General features: G+C 44.6%; 1 protein-coding gene across 2 annotated transcripts in view; it reads left to right on the top strand.

Moving 5' to 3' along the window:
* The window catches only part of AFAP1L2 (actin filament associated protein 1 like 2), a 232,300-nt gene that overhangs the window by 87,072 nt on the left and 124,215 nt on the right, over window positions 1-21,013 (top strand). For both annotated transcript variants that reach the window (XM_068257401.1, XM_068257400.1), the window contains exon 2: window positions 17,350-17,481. In XM_068257401.1, the coding sequence (XP_068113502.1) occupies window positions 17,350-17,481 (132 nt within the window). The remainder of the gene's footprint in view (window positions 1-17,349; window positions 17,482-21,013) is intronic.

The raw sequence follows: 21,013 nt of genomic DNA, 5'->3' as shown, positions 1-21,013 counted from the left end.
GATTGGCTCCTGATGACTGACCAATGTCAGCCTGGCAATTTTTTTTTTTGAGCAGTGAGCAATCATTTTTGCAATCTCGCGAGGTGGGTACGATTGCGCGGTTAGGCAAACAACTCTTTGCGACGCACAGCAATAATGACCATCGTGGCAGATCGGATCTTTAAGATCCCCAACGACTACCGCGCAATCGTTTGAACAATCGTTTGAACTCATTCGCGTCCATCGTGTGCCGTTGCGTGTTCCCACGGGCAGGAATATGGATCGAAGAACCTCATTGGTCGGATACGTCACTGTGAAGTTCCCCAATCCATCGTCCTTTAAGTCGTTCGCTTAAGGAATCTCTCTCAAATGTGACCTGTTTGGAGCTGTTTTTCCCACTCAGGTATCCTTTTATATAGCTTTTGCCGGGGTGGGGGAGAGGTAGCAGCTTTCGCCAAACTGTCCTAAAAACTGTAAGAAAAGAAGTTTCAGCAGGATAATCGGGTAAAAAGCTGCAATACAATGAGCCATTATTTCACTTTCCCTTATAAATTGGCTCTTCCGCCTTGCGCTGCTTTGTGTGAGGGAAGCGAGCTTTGTACAGACCGCTTACCCTAACATTAGCGGAGTCTATGACTTCCTGTATGAGGAGGGCTGCAGGAAGACCGTGCTTAACCCTTCCCGCTATTAGCATCACTCCAGCCCTGCATGTAAACAAAGGCCTCTGGCCATGTCCGCAATTCAATATGTCAAAGAATATGTGACATTTCCTGAGCATTTCACTGTCGCTGCTGCCCCCCAGCCTGACCTCCTGGAGTATGACTGATAGTGGAGAATGGAAGAAGGCACCACATAGGGGCAGAACAGGGACATGGGAACCTCTGGGATGCGTTGGGACAGGATTTGCAACATCTAGAGAGATCAGAATTGTTCTGTCTCTAGTGCATGGAAAAAAAGGATATGGGTGCAAAGTACATGCAATCCAATAAATTAGTAGTGATGGTCATGTCTAGGAGATCTCATGGGGAAGCAGTTTGGGCAGCTGATAGATATGCAAGGCTCTGATTTGCTAAAGTAGAATGTGATCTCAGCTAATCAGAGCTTTGCAAATCTATCAACTGATTAAACAACTCACTTGCTTCTCCATGAGTTATCCTAAATGTGACCATCACTACTCCTGAGGCTAAACCAAAGGGCAAGGGTGCAGGTATCCTTCATAGCAGCTCAATCTTGTATGAGATTTGTAGTGTAGCGGCAACAAAAGGGGGAGAAAGGGAGCGCTTTGGTGTAAGTAATAGTTTTTTCAGCATCAATTCACCAAAACAAAATCACTTACAGAATTTAAATGAACGATGGGCATATATCACATGACCAGCAATGCACCATGCTCGGATGTCCACCATTGCCTGCAGGGATTGTTGTACAAGGTGTCATGAGGAGGGTTACTCTATGAGCTTGCTCAGTGTCAGGGGCCTAACAATAGACCCTGCAAGGGATACAGCCGCAGGGGCCCCCAGAAGCCACAGGAGGGTCCAGAAGTCACAGGGGACCCTGTCCTGAGAGACTGACAACTAAGAGCACGGAGACAAAAAGCTTTCTATTCTCTGCACAATTGTTCTAATGACTGCATCTGCTCAGCCACTGATAAGGAATCATACAAAGTTTTGCAGACAAAATTTGTAGACAGTATCTATTCAGTGTTCAGCAGGCTCTTCTGTACAGTGCCCAGCCCCCAACCTAGCTACCCCTCCCCAAGTGCTGTATATTGTAGTGATGCTGGAGAAGTCTGCAGAGCCAGTTATGCTCCTTCAGAAATGGACAGACTGAATGTAATAAGCTGAGGCTGGGAGCACACTCATCTGTCAGTTTCTGTATGCATTCTCTGCACATCATGTGTGTCTGTATGTGTGAAAACATGCACATTTTATCACATAAGCTTATGTAATTGATAGAGAAAATGCTTACAGTGATTCACTGCTGTCTGTTTTTATCTGCATGGGAAAACACACTCAAGTGTGCACTAGCCAATTGAATAACATTGGCTCTAAGTTACCTGTGAAGAACGCTGGGGGGGTTGGCAGGAGGGGGTCCCACCCAAAGTTTTGCAGGTGGGCCCAATGATCTCTAGTTACTCACTCTGGGAGGACAACGTGGTTCGATACTACAGCGTGTCTTCGTCAGGTCAGGACCTGATGAAGAAGCATGCTGTAGTGTCAAAACGCATTGTTATGGTGGATTACTGTCATGTGTGATATGGCTGTCATTTTATTCTGCTTTTTTGCGAGTTGCCACTGCACTAAATGGTATTACACCATCAAACCCCCTGCATGTTATCAGAGACTTGTATTGGGAGAAATATGGAGGCTTCCATTGTCATTTCACCCTAATGAGCACCTGGAAATATGCAGATAGGCCTTCCCAACTAATCAGAACTGCCTAACTTACTAGTGCCCTGTTACTGTTTATTGACTGGACCCTTTGCCAAACCTTGAGTATCCAACATTTGTAAGTTTTTTTTTTTTTGTTTTTGTTTTTTTTTCTTTCTTTCTTTCTTTCTTTTTTTTTTTTTTTTTTTTTTTTGAATTGGTCTCTCTCTTTTTTTTTTTTTTTTTCCATATACAGTATACGTTTTTCTGTTTTACTAGTAGCTGTTTTATTTGCGTGATTGCTGCATTACAGTTTTTCCTGTGAACTTTGGTAAGCTGGAGAAGTTGGGCGAGGTGCGACACAACAAAGAGAAATTCTCCTGACAGGCATTATAAATAGTTCAGTGAGAGTAATCCTTGCACATGTGGTCAGCATGAGAGCGGCGTGGCCGCTGTGTAGATGGCAGGAGACCTCTTCTTTTCCTAGTCTGTGGACTTTGCGCTTTGTGCATTGTGTTCTTTTTTTAGATCAGCCTTTCACAGACCGGTAGATATTTTTGCTGCGCATTGTGTAATAACAGGGCAGGTCATGTGTAGACCAAAGAGGATTGTCTTCCTAGCATCCAAGTATAGAACGTCCAGCTGTTTAATACAGTGGACCACCTCACAAACACAATGGAACGGCCGTTGTGTAGTCTTTTATTCCTTTTCTGCTGTGTGGTCTCTAAATGGTGTTTCCCGGCGGGGTACTGGTTCCCTGGAAGACGGGCCCATTGTAGATTGCAGGCTGTGGCCTCCTGGGAACTGGGAAGATGTACAGAAAGAGCATAGCCGCCCTAGCTGGGGAGAAGACCTCTTCTCTTCATACAGCGATGTTTGATGCAAGTTTTTGAGGCCAAATAAATGCTTTCTGATTAGGCTGCCCCTTTCAAAATGATGCAGTAGGACCACGAGTCACCACATTGTGCTTTGAGTTGACTTCATCACAGCTTACAGAGTTGCCGAGTGTCAGCGCATGCTAATTCACCTCACAGAAATGTGGCAACTGCCAGTACATGTTGGAGATGGCAACCACTATATTGTTCATTTGATAATCAACTGGATTGAGGTTGCTGGAAAATCTTGGGTCGATCAGGTGCACGGTGGTAACTGCAATGTCATTGTGAGCAATGAATGTGATGGAACTCCTGGGCCCGGGCTCCTGTCCCTCCGAACGCTAATATGCCCAGCTTGTGCCCATGCATTTGAATATCACTGTTCAGCTGCTCCTGCTTCCTTATCCGTGCCCCGCATGGCTGCCATGTATAGCATGTGGCCTGTGTGTGACGTTACACACGCGCTACGTGCTAGAAGCGGCATCCACGTGGGACGCGAATTGTGAAGGAGCAGCTGAACTCTCGCGGCAGTTGGAAAGGGCAAGATTTGAATGCAAGGACACTGGGGGGGGGGCACATTAACATTTGGAGGGTACAGCGGTCAGGCGGCTGAGGCAGCATCACGAGGCCGATGCCCAAGAGATTTCATGCTGAAAACAAGAAGGAATTGTTCTAAGGTGTATAGGCAGCCAACAGATCTCTCATTCATCAGATTCGATCGAGAGATCTGTCTTTTGGTCGATCTGCCCGTACATCGCTAGATATATGGGCACCTTAAGGATAATGTTTTGGTGGGGACCAAATAACCTTGGAGAATGATTTTGGATGTGGGGCGAAACCAATGGAAACCTAGAGAGAATATACAAACTCCATGCAGATCATGTACTGGCCCAGATTTGAACTTTGTTGCAAGGCGAGGGTGCCGTCCACCATACCACTGTACTGCCCAAACTATGCAGCTATTTGCTGCCTGCATGATCATACTTTCACTAAACTGTCTGAAATCTAGTGCCCATCTTACAGAAAGGTACAGAGAACAGGTCACTAACCAATTCAATCAAAATGAGTATTGCTGCAAAAACATAAAGCCTAAAGTTGGCCACACACCAAACATTTCTTTTTTTGTTTTGTTTTGTTTTAATTTATTTAATTTGAGCATTGTGATTGATCGGAAGTTTCGATCAGAATCTTTGAGGTACCACACACGTATTTTCGTGTTTTCCGCAATTTTCAGATAAAAGATCGTAAACTCTGAAAAAATTGATTAGTTAGAAAAATCAAGAGAAAAAAGTAAATAAAGTAAGTTTGGTATGTACTGAATAGTTACATACATTTTTTTAATACAATTTCACAATTTATCACACACCATACAATTCTTGATAAAATTGGGCTGAATTTTCCTACAGGCAGGTGCGTTTCTAGCCTTTTTGTCACTCCAGGCAAGAAGTCCTACACCCCCCCCCCCCCCCCCTTCCCCAGAAACAACCGCCACACACTAGCTAATATAAACCATGTGCTTTATAGGGTGGATGTATAATACAGGGAGTCCTTGAGATACAGACAACCTGCCGACCTGCATTTTGTTGCACACACCCTTCCTGCACTACACCAGCTTAGTGTGTAAATGCAGAGTATAGTGCAGCAGAAGCTGTGCTCTCACCTCTTCGCTGGAGTCCAGTGTTGTGCTTCTGCCTGTCTGCTCACCACTCGCCCTAGTGCCCAGCATCTCCTACAGCATGTAGAGTACACACTACATGAGGAGAGCGAACACTAGAGGGAGCAGAAAACACAGGATGGTAACACAAGCACAGCACTGGACTCCAGAGGGGAAGTTAGAGCAAAGCTTCTGCTGCGCTATACTCTGCCTTTACACACTGGGCTGGGGGAGTGCAGGAGGGGGACGGGAACAGATAGTGGGACAAGGAGACAGAGGGGGGCACAGAAGGAAAGACACAGAGCCAGATCATCCACAAGGCAACTTAGGCAGGCGCCTAGTCCCTAGAGAGAGTCTAAGGGCCCGGTTTATTATAACCCCCAACAAATCTTGCCAAAAAAGCTAGGTCGGCATCAAGCGTGGGCCCAAAGTTGTTGCTTGTCTAGGGCACCATTTCACTTTAACCCATCTCTGGACATACAGGGGAAAAGAGGTGGCACAGGGAGACTGAAGGTTTACATGGAGACAGAAGGAGACACAGGGGGAACGAGGGACAAACAGGGAGGGGCAGAGGTGGCAGAGGGGGACTGAAGGTGGCACAAAGGGACAGAAGGAGGTACAAATACCCGTGGGGCATGGCTTAATTCAGGGGCAGGGCTTAAATAGGGGCATAGCGCCCCCAGGACTAATGGCACAACAGGCAGTGGCCTGTAATGCCTATGCCTAAAAACACCCCTGCCAACATGTCCAATCTCAAAAAATAAAAAAAAATAAAAAAATGGGAAATTTGATCAGATTTCTTGATCGAAAACAAATAAAAGCTTTTGATCTTTCAAGACAACTGATCGTATTTATCAAATTGGTGTAAAATTGGATCTTTTAATATTCTTATTTAGTATTTATATGGCGCCAACATCTTCCACAGCGCTGTACAGGTTATACTGTCTTGTATGGTGTGTTCGCCCATTGCTGCGGTGGGTAAAACTGATCTTTTTCTTCATATATTTTAAATATCTAATTTTTTTGTGACATTTCCATATTTGCCAGACTGGTTTATGTATTTTGCCTGCAGACAAATAAGAAGCTTTACAGTTAATGAGGAAGTTATGTAAGGTAATAAAGTGGCAGTGAAATGACTAATTCCTCTGTTAAAGAGAACCCGAGGTGAGTTTAAAGAATGTTATCTGCATACAGAGGCTGGATCTGCCTATACAGCCCAGCCTCTGTTGCTATCCCAAACCCCCCTAAGGTCCCCCTGCACTCTGCAATCCCTCATAAATCACAGCCGTGCTGTGAGGCTGTGTTTACATCTGTAGTGTCAGTCTCAGCTGCTCCCCCGCCTCCTGCATAGCTCCGGTCCCTGCCCCCGTCCCTTCCCTCCAATCAGCAGGGAGGGAAGGGATGCAGGCGGGGACTGGAGTTGTGCAGGAGGCGGGGAGAGCAGCAGACTGACACTATAGAGATAAACACAGCCAGCTCTGACAAGCTGTTTGTCAGCAGTGTGGCTGTGATTTATGGAGGGATTGCAGAGTGCAGGGGGACCTTAGGGGGGTTTGGGTTAGCAACAGAGGCTGGGCTGTATAGGCAGATCCAGCCTCTGTATGCAGATAATATTCTTCAAACCCACCTCGGGTTCTCTTTAAGCGGCCCCCAGTAAACATTAATGACATCCTGGCGTTCTAGAGACGCACTCGGAATCCCGCTGGACTTCATTGTTCTGAGGAATGTTACATTCTGTACACATGGTCGGCGCTTTGTGTGGACCTTAATTGTCTCCACACTGTGGAGAAATATTCAGCCACAAGTCTCTAACATTGTTAGAGATGCTTTATAATGATGACTTCCATATTTCTCTGAAAAAACTTTGATAAATGAAATGTGAGCTCAGGGCTGTGTTGTTGTGTGGGCCATTTCCATGGTTACGTAGATCTGCTCCCCCAAAACTCTGACATGCTAAGTATCTGTCGAAATAAATAATACTGAGGTACCTTTATGGACCTCCCAAAAGGCTGGTTTTGCGGTTTCCAAAATGTCACGGGCGGCCTAGTGATACAGGTCATTTAGGTGGCCGGGTGATAATTTGAGCACTGAATAGACTGCCATGTAAATTTGACTATAGCGGTGCCCAGTGTATAATTGGAGGGTTGGGGTTTGGCTGCTTGAACTGCTTGGTGAGTAGATAGCATTGGTGTAGCGATAATATACCGTCTTTCCCCGTATATAAGACACTGTCTTATATTCTTTTGGGGGTAGACATATGTGCTAGGGCTTATTTTTGGTGGGAGGGGCTTACTCTCAGGAGAGGGGTAGACTCTGTGTATGGGAAGGTGTGTGGTCTCTTAAGCACCTCTCTTGTTGCTGCGTCCCCCTTCGCTCCTTGTAACTTCTCTGGTGTAGCAGCGGCATAGTATTGATGCTGTGAGGGTGCCCTTTGACCCTCACGCTGACGGTGTACGTAGTACGCTAGGTCGGCTCTGCGCTGGCGCTCCCCTCTTTTCATAATCAGTATGCATCTGGGACACATCAGCCGGACGCACATTGATTATGACGAGGGGAGCGCCAGCGCAGAGCCGGCAAAGCGTACTGTGTACAGTGTCAGCGTGAGGGTCAAAGGGTGCCCTCACAGCTTCAATACTATGACACTGCTACACCAGAGACGTTACAAGGAATCGAGGGGGGCACAGCCACAAGGGAGGTGCGGTAAGAGACCACACACCTCCCCATACACATAGCGTCTCATTCAAACTAAGTATTATTTTCGGGCTAGGGCTTATATTTTAAGCATGCTTGAAATATAAGCTAGGGCTTATTTTCAGGGTAGGTCTTATTTTAGGGGAAACACAGTAGCTGAGCGCTAATAGGTTAATTCGGCTGACGGAAGTACATGTGGCGCTCACCTATAGTATAGCCACGCACCAGAAATATCGGAGGAGACAGCGGAGTAATATTAGAAGAGGTAAGCGGGGAAAGTCATCAGGTTATGTAGCCAGATCCCACTTCGGTTGTAACGGCTCATCCAAATGGAAAATTGCAATTTTCACATGTTTTCGAGCGTGTTTTGTCATGATTTGCTGATGCTATTGAGTTTTCTGATGTGAATGCCCTATATACTTCCTCCAGTACCATGTACTGTCAGTGGAGATAGGCGAGGAGGGACAACACAGTAGCAAACAAGTGAGCGGGTTCTGATAGTTGGGCAAGTACGGTACTAGTTTGTCCTTGTTCATGGCCCAGAGTTCTGGTGAAAGGGATTGGGCTACAACGTTGGGTAGTCAGCCGTACACAAGCTAGAACTGAATGACCATCTCACACAAAAATGATCTAGCGTGTGTATGAGGTTCTAGACCGGCACATATGAGGGGGCAGTCAAAAATAGGTAAGGGGCATCATGGACTGGGAAATGGCGATGTGGGCGGGGCTAACTGTAATTTAGTTATACCAGGTAGTGTAGTTACATAAAAAAAAAATATGAAGTAAATGCACATAATTACAGTTTCTCCAGTAAATGCACGTAATGAGAGACAGCGTTTCACCAGTAAATGCACGTAATGACAGACAGCCTTTCACCAGTAAATGCACGTAATGACAGACAGCCTTTCACCAGTAAATGCACATAAGGACAGACAGTGTCCCCAGTATAGGTAGCCAGGCGTATAGCTGTCCCCAGTATATGTAGCCAGGTCTATAGGTGTCCGCAGTATATGTGGTCAGGACTTACAACTCCCCAGTATATCCAGGTGTATGATGTCTCCAGGGGGGGTGGCAGCGGAGTCAGAGAGAGAAGGGGGAGCGATGGGGAAGGGGGGCCATCTTTCCTCCTTCCCTCACCTTGGGGCTCCCCCTCTCTTCTGCTTTCTTCTCCAGATATCAGCGGCGCAAGACACTTCCTCTCTTCCCAGCGCGAGATAGAGATCTGTGCGCCAGCGCCACTACTCTGGTCTAGTCCATATCGATGTGCCCGTCACTCTCTCTTCTCTCTCAGCTTCTCTCTCTGCTGCCACCCCACCTGTTTGAGGGAGCAGAGTAATTATTTAAGGGGGCGATGTCCCCTCTTGCCCCACGCTAGAGCCGGCCCTGCTCAGCAGGGCTGTGGAGTCGGTCCAAAAATCCACCGACTCCGACTCCTCAGTTTAGGATTCCACCGACTCCGACTCCACGACTCCGACTCCTCTAATTTGCATATTACAATTTTGTTGATTAAAAGTATGTAACATGAAATTCGTCTCTTAACTGCCAACGCTTAGGAATTTTACAAGACAACTGAAGTGAGAAGGATATGTAGACTACTATATTTATTCCCTTTATGGCCCATACTCACGGGCGAGAAATGTGGCCTGTCGCCAGCACACGTGAGCGTGTGGGTGACAGGCCGGCGACAGCTTCTCGCCAGGTCCCTCCGCGTACACACGCGGAAGAGGGACCAGCGGCAAGGCGGAAGCTGTCGCTGACGTTCCTCCTCCCCCCGCCGGAAGCTCCATGTACCTACATGGAGGTTGCTGTCGCTAGTCCGCGTACTCACGCGGACTAGCGACAGTTGCGGCGGGGGGGCAGCGGCGACTGTCGCCATGCGATTGAAAGTTTCAATCGCATGGCGACATGAGCGGCGGGCGACAGTTCGGGGTGCGCGCGTGTGCGACGGCCCATACTCACGGGCGACCTGTCGCCGCAACACGCGCGCGCCGCGTGTTGAGGCGACAAAAGTCCCTCGTGAGTATGGGCCATTAGACTAAAACTAGTCCTTGGTAAGAGTACTTGTAAAAGGTGCAAACCGGAACAAAGAACATCTATCAGGCCCTAGGCAATGTAAGTGTGGGTACATGTAAGAATGATGTGCAGGTACTCTGCAGGGGAATGAGGAGATTGTAAACAGACAACACCTCTGTGTTCAATGTGCACAGCATTCTCAGTGGATTCCCTGCAGCTCTGTGGGGAGTGCATATGTAGAGTATAGTACTACTGTGTAACAAAGTAAACCTGAAACAGATGAAATTAAAGTTTTATACATACCTGGGGCTTCCTCCAGCTGCCTTCAGAATAATCAGTCCCTCGTTGTCCTCCTCCACCACCTGGATCTTCTGCTATGAGTCCAGGTACTTGAGCCAGTCAGGCGTAGTGCGCATGCACACACTCCGCCGCCAGGAGCATACTACACCTGTGCAGCACTATTGCGCAGGTGCAGAATGTTCCTGGCTGTGGGAGCGGCATGCGGCCGGACAGCGCTGACTGGCTGAATTACCAGGACTCATAGCAGAAGATCCGGGTGCTGGAGGACAGTGAGGGACTGATTAGCCTAAAGGGGGCTGGAGGAAGCCCCAGGTATGTATAAAACTTTACTTTTCATCCGTCTCAGTTACCCTTTAATTTGTAGTCACCAAACCAAATTTTAATAACATATCAAATTTCATCAGCAAAGGGAGTGCATACATTTGCATAAATCAGCATCAATGCAGAATTATTTCCATCTCGTTGACCATCTCTATTAGTGACACAGCTACACATCAGGCTTTATTCTTACAGCATAGATGTTATTTAGTATATATAAGAGATTCCTGTGTACACATCATATATACAGTCACAATCAGATATGTATATCTGACCTTAAAAATACGGGGACTGCTTTATTGAAGCAGCACAAGTAACTAATTTTGATTGGTTTATTTCATTTTTGTGGACTAAGCACAGCTATTACTGTATATATACATTATTTTTAATGACTATTATCTGAGAAATATAACATTTTATCATATTTTCTATTTTAATTACAGTTACAAATTCATTAGGAGTCGGAGTCGGTGCATTTTTTCCCGACTCCGACTCCGACTCCAGGCACCCAAAATTGCCCGACTCCACGACTCCGACTCCACAGCCCTGCGTGCTTAGCACATGACCTATATGCTCATTCTTGGCCTTAAATATTAGACGCCATCAGGAAAGTCACTTGAGTCAGTTGATGTGATTTTTCATGTTGTTGTTTTTTGTTTTTGTTTTTTTGTTTGGTTTTACCTTGGTGATGTCACCAGCCCTTGTTGGGGACATGAAGACATCGCCTATTCTGACTTTGCAGCATATTTTATGCCTGGCACACGCCATGAAGGAAACTTAAAATGCGAGAAATATGGTGGCTGTGGCTTTCACCACTATTGGGAAGTTACCTGCTGTTTACATGTGGTTTCCTAAGTGTGAATTAAAGCGAAGTGAAGACATGGGAATTTCTGCATGCTGGTCTGCCCTTACAGGAAATAGAAGTACAGAGCTGGAGTTTCCGTTCAGTATTGGTTTACTTACTTTTTTTTTGTAGGTTTACAATATATTTTTACATACTTCAGTTTTGTGTTTATTTTTTTGTAAATAAAGTTTGTTTCTTGTTTTTATTGTGGTAAAGGATTCTAAAGCTCCTCTTTGGGGTTTGTCCTATGTGGGATCATTTCCTTAAAGCGGGATTGTCACCATAAAAATCAAATTTCAACAGCAACTGGTCTGAGTGTATTAAGTGATAAAGATGCTAATCCTGCATTCAAAACTTTTTCTGCTGTTATGGTTTGGATTTATCACATACCTTAGGAGCACTGGCCCTTTAATAGCCATTGCCATTCAGTTGCATGCTGGGGGTTCTTTTTTATCTATAATATATTCCTCCTCTTCCCTTTTTATTTCCCTACCTAGCTGAAACATGATCCTCTTGCTCACTTGTGTTTACAAGCAAGGCTGAGGTGACTTAGAGATTGGAGGAGAAAAGAAAAAAGTTAAGGGAGGAAATGACATCAGTATTTAGCCTCAAACTGTGGGCAAAAGACATGGTTCCCACCAGGAACAGAATTCTCTTCATTTGCTATATAAAATTCATTGAAATCAAAGCATGGACAGGACAATACAGGCTGAGACACCAACGTGCACCCCCCATCCCTCCCACACTGGCCGTCACACACTAACCCAGGATTGAACTTCATCCCAATTAGTAGCTGATATCCCTTTCCCCACTAGAAATCTTTCCCTTTTCTCTAATAGATGATCAGGCTGCTATTGTGGTGAAACCCCTCACACCGTGTCATGTCATGACCATGGTCCTCACAGTTTGCTGTCTGTGAAGCTCTGTGGAAAATAACGGCTTTTTCTAACGGCCAAGTAAAGCTGGCCACTAATGGTCCAATTTGTTCGAGAGATCAGAAATTCTGATCGGATTGGTTGTAAATAATCTCCATTGGTGGACACAATCGATTATGAACGAGTGAAAAAAATATCGAACGAAAATTTGGATTTTCTTGGCGGTTGTGATAGATAGGAAGCAATGATTGGTTAGTTGATGGTGTAGTGAACGATTTTTCGTCCGATCAGAATTTCTGATCGCTCGAACGATGTTTCGCTAGAAATTGGACCATTAGTGGCAAGCTTTAAGCAAGATCTCCCTCTCTGAACACAAAAGGGTTTGTCAGCACCCCAAGTAATATTGACTGCGTGTGCTGGGGTAGAACATGTACACAAAACTATAAGAGAAAAGATACCCCTATAAACAGCACCACTGCAGACCATATGTATCAATCAAAAAAATCTTTATTACAATCTTTGCAAACACATATTAATGATACACAAAATTAAAAACAGCATAATATTGTATTTCCAGCCATATTCAACATAGTGGGCCTGCTAGATATAATAATCTATTATGTTCAATCTCAGTGGATGTACAACCTGTAACCACTGGGGGCTCAGAGAATGAGCCCCCTCGTGGACGAACCCGGGTTCAGTATGAATTATAAAGTGCAAGAAACCTGTGTATAACAGTGCATATCAGCTCTACTTGGAACCATGAAAGTGCATATAGTGCTATTTTTTCACAAACCACCATTAAGCATATGCAATAACCTGAACTGTGCAACCTATCAGACTAAAAGTGCAATTTATATACTGTCAGAGTCCCTAATGACCAAGTGGAAGCAGCCTATAGGGTCTGCAAGGAAGTGAATAAGTAGAAGATATACTTAGCCGGGTATGAAAAGAGGCAGGCGCAGACTGGCTTGGAAGGACGGAAGTATCCCCTCAGGACATAGCCAAAGATCTCCCTCTCTGGAATAATCCTTACTGAGAATTCTATGCATACAGATCACCTGGCAGAGCTAAAGATGTTGTCACCTGTGAATTAATTTCAGAATGTAATTCAGGGAGAGGAAAGATTTCACCACGGGCAAACATTGACTAAATAATCTATAAATGAATATTGTAAAAAATATGCTATTTTATTCATGATGTTTTCACTACAGTTCCTCTTTACCTTTCTATCCTGACAGGAAATAGGTAAATCTCTCCAACAAGAGAGTCAGCAACAAATAAAGCATTTCCTGTACAGTGGGGAAGAGTTAAAGGGATACTTAATTCAAAGGGGAAAAATGAGTTTAACTCACCTGGGGCTTTCCTCAGCCCCCTGCAGTCGATCGGTGCCCACGCAGCCCCGCTCTGATGCTCCTGGACCAGGAGGCCGCAATAGCAGCATAGGGGGCGATATTATGTCTGGGAACGTGGAGAATCACTCGCGTTCCCACGCCTGTCGGCCGGTGACGGCGAAACCGGAAGTCGCCGCCGGCGGGTCCAGGAGCATCAGAGCGGGGCTGCGAGGGCACCGATCGGCTGCAGTGGGCTGAGGAAAACCCGAGGTGAGTTAAACTCATTTTTCCTCTTTGACTTAAGTATCCCTTTAAGGTGGCCATACACTGGTCGATTCCCCATCAGATCGACTAACAGATAGATCCCTCTCTGATCGAATCTGATCAGAGAGGGATCGTATGGCTGCCTTTACTGCAAACAGATTGTGAAACGATTTCAGCATGAAACCGATCACAGTCTGTGGAGCCGCCGCCGCCGCCCCCTTCCCCCGCATACATTACCTGATCCGGCCGGCGCGAGTTCCCCGGTCTCCGCTGTCTTCTTCTCCGCGCTCGGCTCCAGCTTCACTGAACTTCCTGTCCGGGGAAGTTTAAACAGTAGAGGGCGCTCTACTGTTTAAACTTCCTGTCGGGACAGGAAGAAGTGAAGCCTGCCGGACTCGGAGCCCAGCAGAGAAGGAGCAGCGGAGACACGAGGCGGTGGAACAGGTAAAATATTGCCGCTGTATTGCGTCAAAAGCAATCAAAACTACAATATTCACCCTGGGTTGTGTTTACCAAAACAGTGCACATGGCAGATTAGATTATACAGTACTCGTGTTTCTCTGAAAAGAAGACAGTGTCTTATTATTTTTTGCACTAAAAGATGTGTTAGGGCTTGTTTTCAGTGGGTGTCTTATATTTCTATGAACACACAAGTTCCTGTGCTGTGTGTCCTCCTGCCTTACGCACTGTGCTGCCTCTTCCTCTGCTGGATCCACCTCTTGTGTGCCCCGGGTCCATCTTGTACCTTTAGTGTCCTCCTCTGTATCCGAATCCTCCTCTATCCCTGTCCTCCTGTGTCCCCCTATGTCCACTCTCACTGTTTAGTGAAACTGCACTTGCGAATTAGAACCAACTGTCACTGGACGTGTGCTCCGCTAACAACAAGAAGGAACAGTTCGAAGTATAGCTTAGGAAAAACAGGAGCGTGCACCTTCCGTCCAAGACTTTATTTCCATAGAGTGACAGCATTACATTCCATATGCACACAGTGAGAGTGTTACCTGTGATCTTGACTCACTAGATGGGATGTGCCACACCTTACAACTTTGATCTACCTAGTCATCCACTTCTTTTCCCCAGTTCCATGCCCCTTTTTTCCCCGAGCTTCAGCTTATGTGGAAGAAGTAAGGTAACTTGCGTTACTACTGGAGCTGATAGTCTCACGTCTAGAAGAACGTGGATCTCCTATCCACATTCTTCTAGCCCAGACATGGGCAAACTTGGCCCTCCAGCTGTTAAGGAACTACAAATCCCACAATGCATTTGCCTTTGAGTTATGACTGTGGCTGTCAGACTCCTGCAATACATTGTGGGACTTGTAGTTCCTCAACAGCTGCAGGACCAAGTTTACCCATGCCTGTTCAAGCCTGAGTCACAGCGAGTGCAGGGATTGGCCCAATGACAGGAGCCATGGTCCTGCTCGCGTGACCAGGGACTCCAGTAATAGCACAAGTTGCCACACTTTTTCCCCCTTACTGCCTCTAGGGCTTATTTTCATGGTAGGGATTATATTTTGAGCATGCTCGAAATCCCTGCGAGGGCTTACTTTCGGGAGATGTCTTAAATTCGGGGAAGCTGGGTATATAAAACCCTTGTAATATGCTGCCAGTATGCCTAGACCTATGTAAAGTACCAAATCTCCATAATATGTGTACTGCAGAGCAGTGTTTCTCAACATTTTATTGGTATGTACCCCTTATAAAACCTTGTCACCAAGTACCCCCCAGCATAGTAAACATTATCACAAAAGTACTCCTTGACAAATATATATTAAATCGTACATGATGATTGGTTCGAAACAATTTCAAAACATTTACTATTGCTTTTAATTAGCTAAAATACTAATTTGGTGTAGTTTTAACCAGTTCCCATCCTGCATACAGTATATTCACGTCGTCTTAAGTGGCTCCTGAAAGCCACACGACGTGAATATAAGTTATTGCACTTTAATAAGCACAGCGTGTGTGCACCTGGGCTCATTAACCTCCATCTTCCATCCTACACTAATCAAGGATCCCCTTCCTGGGGTCTGATCCTCCCACCCCCCTCCCGATCCCCTGTACTAAGCCCTCTTCCCCCATGCATCGATCGGGCAGCAGGCAGGATTAGCAGCATGTAAACAACATACCTCACCTCGTTCCAGCGGGATCAGCCTCTCCTCCGTGCATCACCGCTGCCTGTGTCACTATGCTGAACGGATCGGGTCCCGGCTTGATGACGTCATCAAGCCGGAACCCGATCCGTTCAGCATTATGACACTGGCAGCGGTGATGCACGGAGGGGAGGCTGATCGCACTGGAACGAGGTGAGGGGGGTTGGGGAGGGTGGGGGAGGGTGTTATGTGTACATTACATTGCAGCCCATCTAGCTAGGGAATTTAAAGGGCACACCTACCATTAATGGGGGAGGGGGGCATAGAGGAACACCTGGCCATCTATGGGGCAAAGGAGCATACCTGGCTAGCTATGGGGGTGGGGGGGAGCAAAGGGGCACTCCTGGCTATGTATGTGCAGGGGGGGAAATAAATCTGCACACCAGGCTGTCCATGGCAGGGTCAAAAGGGCATATCAATGTGTTGATACTGGGGGGAGGAGCTAATAAGGGGCAAATCTGGCTATACTGGGGGCAAAAAAAAGGGCACACCTGGCTATCCATGGAGAAGTGTGAGGATAGAGGGGTACATCTGGCTATCTGTTGGAGGGAAGAAGGGAGGGGCACACCTGGCTATCAATGGGGGTGGGATGACAAATAAGTGAATCTGGCTAATTAAGGGGCACATCTGGGCCTTTTATATGGGGAGAGGCTAATAAAGGGGACATCTGGCTGTTTATACCGGGAGGGGGCGATAAAGGGGCACACTTGGCTATCTATGGGGGGCAGAGGTAATAAAGTAGCACACCTGGTTATCTATGAGTGGGGGGGGGGTATGGCGGAGGGGAATAAAGGGGCACATCTGGTTAACTACGGGGTGGAAGCTAATAAATGCGTTTAGCTTTTTGAATATGTATGCCATAAGCGTAAATTACTGTTATTTTGTCAAATACGGCTTGTAATTACTAAAAAAGTACAATGCGAAAAAATACACCTTTGTTTACAAATAATATATCGTCGCCATACATTGTACTAGGAACATAATTTGAATGTTGAAATAAACAGGACACATGGGCAAAATCAATGCGTGGGTTTTATCTATGGTAACACTTTTTATTTTCAAACTGTAAGGTCTGAAAACTGAAAAATAATGACTTTTTTCATTTTTTTTCTCATTATTCCCTTTACAATGCATACAAAATAAATAATTCTTAGCAAAAAGTACCACCCAAAGAAAGCCTAATTGGTGGCCAAAAAAAACAAGGTATAGATCATTTATGTGTGATACGTATTGATAAAGTTATTGGCTTATGAATGGGAGGAGTGTGAAATATAGAAAGCTGCTCAGGATTTTTAGGGGGAAAACACCAGGGACGCGAAGTGATTAAATAAGATTTATCATTTTCTAAAACTCTAAATGTGTTATTCTTGGTTAAGTGTATTAAGCCCGAGTACCTCCTGGAACCATCAGAAGTACCCCCTGGGGTACACGTACCACACATTGAGAACCTAAACTGTAGAGCACCAAATCTCCATAAATCTTTATAGGCTACTAAATATTTTTGTCCTTTTAATTACTGCAATTCCAAAAGATTGAACATGTCAAGAACTCTGGCTGTATAGTATATACCATATTAAGCACACACATAAGAACGTGGGGTGCTCTTAAATACGAAGATGGATTGGTGTAGTGTTGTGCTTTATTGTATGGTTACATCATGTAACATTCTGGTTTTCTCTTCTAGCCCTGGAGCGGCTGCTGACAGAGTTGGAAGATTTCCTGCGTATTCTGGACAAAGAGAACCTCAGTAGTGCTGCCATCCTTAAAAAATGTCTCCTGTCCGAAATCCTCCAGATGTACATCAAATCCACCAGCAGTAAGTGTGACTTCTCTGCTGTAACATATGTAGGATCTCAGAGAATATGAGACACACACAAACTGCTGCTACTACCAAGCCTAGAAGACCATTGTATACAGACGCCTGCTGTAGACTAGAATGCATCACAAACTGACACCTGTCCCAGTCCCTAGAACCCACCTCAAACGGACTCCCAGTCAAAGATCTAGAACCCACCTCTGACTGATTTCTATCCCAGACTCTGAGCCTATCACAAACTGACTCCTATCTCAGACCTAGAACACACCACAAACTGGTCCATGACCTAGAACTCACCAAAAACTGACTCATGTCCATGACCTAGAACCCAACACAGCTATTCCATAGAGACCAGCATACTATGAAAGGAAGTCTAAAAGTTCTCCTGAAATCACATTATTACTTTATTTCAAAGGACACCCGAAGTGAAAATAAACTAATGAAATAAACAATTGTATCTATCTTCCTTCTCTTAAAAATGACTTTTTAAGATATTGTACAGTTTTAATTTATATTTAAATCAACTTTTTACGTTTTAATGATACATTCATCGAAGTATGCTGGAGCTTAAATCTATGAACTAAAGCAAGGAAAGCAACCTGTACATAAGCACTGCACCACCATATAGAATGTACAAATAGTAAGTGTTATTGAACCACAGTATCACATTCAATCAATTAAAAACAAAGAGAACCTATTAGACACATGATAATGTCAGGAAATAACAAAGGTGGCTCACCTCTTGAATATAAATGGTAACCTGCACTGCAAATGACACTTAACCTGGGGTTCAAGTAATGAGCCCCAAGTATAGAGTGGAGACCCGGGTCTGTTGGGAAAGTGACAACTGCCTTAAATGTCTGCTAGTGCGCAGTAAAGGAGTTATGAAAGTCAGAGTATGACCTGTAGTTACAGGAAATAATATGCTTATAGTAAGCGAATAAAAATCATAAGTACATTAACATGGGATGTGACAGGCCTAACAGATAGAGATAGGTATATGGCAATCATACTACACCGGATCAGCATGTCCACGATAAGGGGGGGGGGGGGGGGGGGGGTTGGGGTAAGGCAGCGATCCATCCAGGTAGAAGGAGGCGCAGGGATGCTCCACATGTGGCGTCGTCCATGTGACCACTTCTTCAGAAGCTGATAGATTCTCTTTTTTTTTATTGATTTTACTTGATAATGTGGTTCAATAACGCTTACTATGTGTACATTCTATATGGTGGTGCAGTGCTTATGTACAGGTTGCTTTCTTGTCACGTGATTTGATTATCTTGTACTTTGCACACCATTTATACAAAAGGTCCTATACTAACAGTCCAATTTCTAGCAAAAAATAGTTCACTACCCCATCAACGAACCAATCTTTGCTTCCTATCTAGCACAACTAATCAAGAAAATCCAAATTTTGGTTTGATGAAAATCCAATCGGACGTCTATTTTTATTATCGTTCATAATCAGAATTTCTGGTCGCTCAAACGATTTTTTTGCTAGAAATTGGACCGTTAGTTGCCACCTTTAGGAGTGCAGATGTCCCTATACATTTATATTAAAATCTATGAACTATTGACCCTTTTTATCTCTTTCCGGCTCTCGGAAGCCATTTTCTGCTAGGAAAGTCTTTTATAGTTGGAATTTCTTATCCGTCACTGTAGTCCCTTCCTGTCTGAGTCAGCCACTTACATACCTGATATTTAACTCTTTCAGGCAGAGAAAAAAAAAAAGGAACACAGCAGTTATTTGTGTGCTAGGCACTGTACATACTCATGTCTATCTCATCATGTCACCTCAGGTATACTTTAAGAAATCATACAAGATAATAACACAGTGACACATGCAGGGAATACATTGGCAATAGGAGGTGCACATATTTTGGCTAAAGGACAGGCATGAGGTCCGGAACAGCTCTAGGCCTGTGTCTGTTGCCATTATTGAAAGACACATGATGGTTTAATATGTACTTTTTCTCATATCCACATTCTTCTAGCTTCTATATCCAGGGGAATCAGGCATTTTGATGGACTTGAGATATTAGTTGGTAACTTCCTATATTGCCAATATATTCTCTGGCTGTGTCACTGTATTCTCACCTGTGCTTGAATTCTGAAGAAAGTCTGAAGTATTGTAATTTCAGAAGAGGTTTTAGAGTGTGCTGGTGGTCTCTAGGGAATAACTGGTTGCGGTCCTGCCGTGTGCTCTGGCGGACTGACACTCTTAGGCCACATACACACATCAGACCATAGTCTTTTCAAAAATGAAAGATCACAGACCAATCTTACCACCCTTCATGTAGTATGAGAGCCATACTCTACACAGTCTTTTCTATGGAGCTGAACTCCACATTAGAAAAAAATCTTTGCAAGATGCTGCACACACAGATGCTGTACAGACACAAAAGATCAGTATCTGCAAAAGATCTGTTCCTGCCAAAAATCCATTCCTGCAAATTGCAATGATAGTCTATGAGATCTGCAGATCATCATACACACATGATTTAACTGACATTCATCTGCAGATCACATCCACCAGGATGGATTTTCAGATCTGCAGATGACTGCTTGATCTGCAGATGAATGTCAGTTAAATCATGTGTGTATGATGATCTGCAGATCTCATAGACTATCATTGCAATTTGCAGGAATGGATTTTTGGCAGGAACAGATCTTTTGCAGATACTGATCTTTTGTGTCTGTACAGCATCTGTGTGTGCAGCATCTTGCAAAGATTTTTTTCTGATGTGGAGTTCAGCTCCATAGAAAAGACTGTGTAGAGGATGGCTCTCATACTACATGAAGGGTGGTAAGATTGGAAAATGAAAGATCACAGACCAAAGACTATAGTCTGATGTGTGTATGGGCCTTTACACCACAATTCTGTATGAGGCAGTGCGGCCAAGAATTCCTCGACTAGAACCCAACGCAAACTGATTCCTGTCCATAACCTAGAACCTACATTTACTGCTCTTGAGTTTGAGTTTACATAATATTTTATGTTCATCTGATGTCTATATAATTCTATAGAGAAATTATTTTAATTTTCCTTTCAGAAAATTCCTCTTTGTGCATTTTTAAGTGTTCCCCTAAGCCGTTTAAAGGACCACTCCAGCGAAAAAAGTAAGCAGTTAAAATCTGACAGAACCAGCAGGTTTTGAGCTGGTCCATCTCTTCATGGGGGATTCTCAGGGTTTTCTTTGCTTTCAAAAGCATTTCCTGAATGGCAGTTTAACTGTCAAAATAGTAAGATCCCAGCCTCTGTACTCGCTTGCACACTATTTTGTCAGTTAGACTTGGCAACTGCTGTTTAGGGAATGTTTTTGAAGACAAAGAAAACCCTTAGAATCCTCCCTGAGGAGATGGACTAGTCCAAAACCTGTCTGTTCTGTCAGATTTTAACTGCCTACTTTTTTTGTGCATTGGTCCTTGAACAATTTTTTTATTATTATTCAGATATAGACATTACGCCTGGAAGGATTCTCTTCTTACAGCCAATACAATACTAAATGCTCTGCTTATGTTAATCTTTAAA

This window comes from Hyperolius riggenbachi, chromosome 10, assembly GCF_040937935.1.
Source record: "Hyperolius riggenbachi isolate aHypRig1 chromosome 10, aHypRig1.pri, whole genome shotgun sequence".
In the NCBI taxonomy this organism is placed as follows: domain Eukaryota; kingdom Metazoa; phylum Chordata; class Amphibia; order Anura; family Hyperoliidae; genus Hyperolius; species Hyperolius riggenbachi.
The sequence above is the reverse complement of the archived record's forward strand: the minus strand, read 5'-3'. Positions and strand labels throughout refer to the sequence as shown.